A 5,552-nucleotide genomic window follows, 5' to 3' on the forward strand; every position below is an offset into this window, starting at 1 on the left:
GTGGGAAGGGACCCGAAGGATCATCCAGTCCCATTCCCTGCTATGGGAAAGGACACCTTCCGCTAGACCAGGTTGCTCCAAGCCGCGTCCAACCTGTCCTTGGACACTTTCAGCGATGGGGCAGCCACAGCTTCTCTGGGCAACCTGTGACAGTGCCTCATCCCTTCACATGGAAGAATTCCTTCCCCATATCCCATGTAGCATGCGGGTCCCGGGTGTTCGCGGGGACCGGGGCGGCCCCCGCGCTGCCATTGGCGGCTGAGGGCGCGGCGGGGCCGGGGCGGGGCCGGGCAGTGCCGGGATGGTGCGGACCAAGGCGGACCAGCGCGGCGGCGCCTTTCGCAAGGGTGCGGGACGGGGGATGGAACGGGACGGGATGGGACGGGACAGGACGGGACGGGACAGGACAGGACAGGGGGAAAAGGGGACCGGGTCCCGGGTGCCGCCGCTGATCGCCCGCTCTCCCCGCAGTGTTGGGCGCCCGCGCTCCCCGGAAGGCGCTGGGCCCCGCCAACCTCAACGCGGGACCGCCGCCGCCGGCCAGGAAGGGTGAGCCCCTTCTCCTTTCCTTTTCCTTTCTCCTTTCCTTTTCCTTTTCCTTTCTCCTTCTTTTCCTTTTCCTTTTCCTTTTCCTTTTCCTTTCTCCTTCCCTTTCCCTTCCCTTTCCTTCCCCTTCTCCTTCCCTTTCCCTTTCCTTCCCCTTCTCCTTCCCTTTCCCTTTCCTCCCTCTCTCCGTCCTTCCTCCTTCCCTCTTTTTCCCTCCCTCCTTCCTTCCCTCCCTCCTTCCCTCACTTCTTTTCCTGTCTCCTTTTCTCACTCCCTGCCTCTCTCCCTCCTCCCCTCACTTTTCCTGTCTCCTTTCCTCCCTCCTTCCCTCTCCCCTCCTCCTTTCCCTCTTCCCTCCCCTCCCTCCTTCCCTTTCCCCCCCTCCTTTCCCTCTTCCCTCCCCTCCCTCCCTCCTCTTCTCCTCTTCTGCCTTCCCTCCCTGCCTCCCCTCCTCCCTTCCTCCTCCCCTCTTCTTTTCCTGCCTCCCTCCCTCCCACTTTTCTTCCCTCCTTTCTCTCTCTCTCCTTTCCTTGCTTCCCTCCCTCCTTCTCTCCATCCCTCCTTGCTTCCTTCTTTTCCCGCTTCCCTCCCTCCCTCCCTCCCTCCCATCCCGGTGTCTGACGCCCTCCCCGCAGGTGACCGGCGCCCCGTGGGGCTGAACCCGGTGTGTGTGCGGCCGATCCCCGCCTGGCAGAGGAGCATCGGCGAGTTCCTGCAGCTCCCGCCCAAGGAGAACCGGGCGCCCGACGGAGCCATGCCCGGGAGCAGCGGCCTGGGGTGCGTATCGGGGGAGGCACAAATCCCTACAATTAGAGGAGAGAAGGAAGTGCAGAAGTGTCGCCCCGTGGGGTAATGGGAAGGAGCAAAGCACAACGTGGAAGGGCAGGTTTTTTACGCCTGGGGAGTTTCGGGGGTTGGTTGTGCCTAACTTAAACTTAACGTTCACTTCCTTTAAAAAAAAACAAAAACACCAACTGAGGCTCCCTGGAGTGTGGCAGAGAGCAAAAACCATCTGCAGAGCTGTCGTGGGGCAGCTGGGGCTCTGTGGTGCTGCTGTAATGTGGATTGTCAGAGAGTGGTCTGGGGGGTGATATCAAACAGCAAAACCCTGGCACTTCCAAATAATCCCGAGAGTGACATTCCTGGGGGCCTGAGAGGGTGGTGTTGGTGTCCTTGGATGATACAAGTTGTGGTTAGTGTTCCTCCCTGACTGCTGTGAAACCACAATTTGTGAAGGAGCAGGTGACTGCTGAAAAGTTGACAAACTTTCCAAACTCCAAACGTTTGTATCCTAGTTTCCAGCAAAGTCTGGCTAAGTGCAGCATCTGTCTCCAGGGACCTTGGGCAGGGGGGTGTATGAGTGGGGTAATTGGTAGCTTAGGCAAGTTCTCAGTGCTTAGACTTAACTTTGCATGCCTACAAAGCACAGTGATGTTTTGGAAAAGCTTAGAAGAGCACTAAGCTGCTTCCATGGGCCAGAGAATTGCTTTTCCAAGCTGAAACCTCAAAAATTAACTTCTATTCTGCCCTACTGACTGAAAACATGGCAGTATAAAATACTGTCTTACAGACACTGTTTCCAATTCTCTGTTGAACCTCCATTTTTCCACCAAATGTAGATATTCCTAAATTACCTGGGGGGGGAGAGGCATAAGAATCAGCCTGGAATTGTCCTGCAGGACAGGCAAACAAAGGCTTTTAAGTGCATCCTATCTCTTGGTGAAACAGAAAATGTGGTGAGAAGAGAACACAGAGTGTCCCCATACAAAACAGTTTGCAGCTTCCAAGTGTGTTCTGGAAGAAGCAAGAGCTGTACTCGCTCAACTGCACAACCTCTTTGGTCAGTAAGTTAGGTTGAAACTCAGGTGTGAAACGGGAGTTATGCAGCTTCCAAACAAAGCTGTGGAACCTGCGTGTGGCCCTCTGGGTCAGGAACACACAGAGACCGTCCAGGGATATTTTGATGTGGGATGTTTTCTTTCCCATTTGAAAGGAAAGTCTGTGCTGATCATGTGGGCTCGCAGCCCTTGGGATAAAGCAGCTTCTGTCAGTCCTGAAGCCTCAAGATGCTGTCTGGGGCTAATTAATGTCATTTAGGTCACTCAGGCTCTGGGAAAAGGGCTTTGTTGGCCTTTCAAACCTTTGATTGAGTTCTGTTAATGCTTTTGAAATGCTTCTTACAGAGCTCGGCCCCTGCCACCGGATCCTGACGAAGATGGAGAGTCCTCTGAGGAAGAGTAGACATTATCTGACCTCACTTTTCGTGATAAAGTTCTCCTCCTACTTGAGCTGGGTTTTGTACATTTTTATAGTTTTTTATAATTTGTTATGGCTTACATTCGGCTGTTGTACAGGACTAAAAGTCTGAGAGACAGCAGCAACACTGGGGAGAAATTAATTTATACATTTTGGCACTTAGCATTCAGTGTAAATCGTTGGTTTAGTTTTTATCTGGTTTTCCTTGAGTTCCTCGGTGCCTCCTGCATGTCAGGCAGCTTTTATCTTTCATCTTCTGATTGCCTTTTTCTTGTCCAGGACTTGCTTGGCCGTGGTTGTTCTGTTTTTAGAAAGCAGATCCTTATTTTTTTTAATACATTGAAGCCTTCTGAGCACACACCGCTGTCGAGTCTTTATTGAAAAAGCTGTTAATGAAGATTTCTTTGTCCAGAGATGGGAAACAGGATTTGGAAAGACCCCGGTGAGGTGGACGGGCAGCTGGCACTTGCTATGATTAGAGGTGGAGTTTAATTAAAACAAACGGGATTGTTCTAAAGAATCAAGACCCCAAAAGCTTGGAGAGCAATAAAAGGCTAAAACTAAATTAAACTTGTTACTGTGAAGTGCCTGAGTCTCCCACACAACTTTTAGGGTAATTTATAGGAAAAAAGCGAATGGGGTCTTGTGATGGGTCTTAATCTTGAGAGTTCTGCTTCTGCTCTTAGAAGCTCCACAAATGATCAGAGTAGCATTGAGTGGATGAAAAGAGGAATTTATGAGATCTAAATTTGAATTTAGCACATGAGGAGAACTTAGTGGCAGCTCTAGTAGGTCAGCCTGGTGTGGTTATGGTGGGGAAAGTGGTGACTGCTGTCAAAGCCTCTTCCTAAAAAGTCTACAGATAAAAAGGAGGGACGTCACAGAAAAGCAGTTTGAGTTGGTTAAATGAGAAATAGCAAGTGGTGATTTCTCTTTAAGAGAAATTTTTGGAACTTTTGTCAGTTAAGGGGAATAAGCTCGTGGTAACATGCTGTACAAACCACAGACTTCTGTACCCCGACATAACACAAAACATCATCCCAGTGCCATGTCCCACAGCCGCAGCAGCACCGTGGGCGGCTCTTCCTTTGGCCATTTCACCTTCCAAATCAGCTGTATCCTCAATCTCCATTTCTCCTCTGAAACTGCCTGGGAAACAGCCAAGACTGTTGGGCTCTGATCAGATCTGCTCATCCCCTGACTCCCCTCTGGGGTTATCCATGTTTAGTGCCCCAGGAGGGCTGTGAACGTCAAGGTGAGGAGGGGAGAAGGATGATGAGCTGCTTGTGCTGGAGTTACATCAAGGCTGCTCTCCCAGGTCAAGGAGCAATAGCTGGTGGAGACCTGAATCACAGAATCCCAGAATAATCTGGGTTGGAAGGGACCTTAAAGATCATCTTGGTCCAGAGGGCAGGGTTAAATGGGATGTTGGGAAGGAATTCTTGGCTGGGAGGGTGGTGAGGCCCTGGCCCAGGTTGGCCAGAGAAGCTGTGGCTGCCCCATCCCTGGAAGTGTTCAAGGCCAGGCTGGACAGGGCTTGGAGCAGCCTGGTCTAGTGGAAGGTGTCCCTGCCCATGGCAGGGGGTGGAACAGGATGAGCTTTAATGTCCCTTCCAATCCAATCCAGTCTGTGATTCCGATATTTTCAAGCGTCAATACCCCGGGCTGACCATAGATGTCAGCAGCCTCTGCAGCTCTGAACGCGGGCTCTGCCAGGGACCAGGGCAAGGCTCGTTCTGCCTTGGACCAGTTTATTTACTTAGGCAATGTGCAGGGAATATATAAATGTATGGATGACAGACTGGAATTGCTCATTTCCTGAGAGTCTGTGTTATCTCACCAGGTAAGGAAGTGGCATCAGCAAAATCACCCACCGTGTCGCCAGCTGAGTCCCTGTGTCCTGCTTAAACCCAGAAGTGCTGGAGGGACAGGAGTGGGCAGTGAGGGGAACCTGCTCTCCCAGCAGATTTTATACCCATCCCAACACATGGAGTTTTCTGTCAATATTCCAAATTACTCATTTGACCCCTGACCTTGAGAATGTTGCAGCCTTGAGAGCACAAATGAGCAATAAACTGTCCTCAGCTGAGCCCCCCCCACCCATGCTCAAAGGTCCTTTTGACCCAGGCTGGGGACACCCAGACTTTTCCTGGGGGATGTTGGATGTACCTACATCACAAAGGAGAGCTCAGGGGTTCACTGCTGGCACAGCTGGACATGTGTTTCTGCAGGAGCTCGTGCATGCTCTGAAAGCAGCTGCAAAGTGAGCACACAAAGTGTTTAGGAGATGAGATGGAAGTGTTTAGGAAATAAGAATTCCTGAGGGTCTAATATGTTGGATTTTAAAGCTTAGGGGGCAAAATTATCTTTGGGCAAGAGAGAGTGATGGGACAGATGCCATCCTTTCCCATCCCCATAGCCTAAAGGCTTTTCCAAGTAGGGATAATTACAAATTGCTGTTGCTCCAGAGTGGTTTTAGCTTTTCCCGGCAGCCCCCTTCTCTCCTCGTGTCCGAACCAGGCCAGACGGCACATTTCTGTTGGATGTAGCTGGAAGGAGGGATCTGCTCCTGCTGGAGCGGTGCAGGGGGCAGCTGGGCGGCGGGGACAGCAGATGTCCAAGCTGTGGGGAAGCAGCCGGAGGGGAGGGGGCCGGGCTGGCAGCTGCTGACCTCTCACCCTGCCAGGGGAAATCCAGCGCCAAACCTCGGGGCCTCATCCCCCATGTGAGGGGTTTGCAAAGCTTTTTCT

At 51.9% G+C, this 5,552-nt stretch overlaps 1 protein-coding gene across 1 annotated transcript; it reads left to right on the forward strand.

The window, feature by feature from the left end:
- Positions 1 to 92: 92 nt before the first annotated feature.
- Positions 93 to 3,367, forward strand: PCLAF (PCNA clamp associated factor). The gene is made up of 4 exons (XM_027741823.2): positions 93 to 347; positions 472 to 549; positions 1,182 to 1,323; positions 2,730 to 3,367. The coding sequence occupies exons 1-4, from the start codon at positions 302 to 304 to the stop codon at positions 2,785 to 2,787; spliced, it is 324 nt and encodes a 107-aa protein (XP_027597624.1). The 5' UTR covers positions 93 to 301; the 3' UTR covers positions 2,788 to 3,367.
- Positions 3,368 to 5,552: the final 2,185 nt, after the last annotated feature.

Source organism: Pipra filicauda, unplaced genomic scaffold (assembly GCF_003945595.2).
Source record: "Pipra filicauda isolate LSUMZ 115617 unplaced genomic scaffold, ASM394559v2 scaffold7_size6619720_pilon, whole genome shotgun sequence".
NCBI classification, from domain to species: Eukaryota; Metazoa; Chordata; class Aves; order Passeriformes; family Pipridae; genus Pipra; species Pipra filicauda.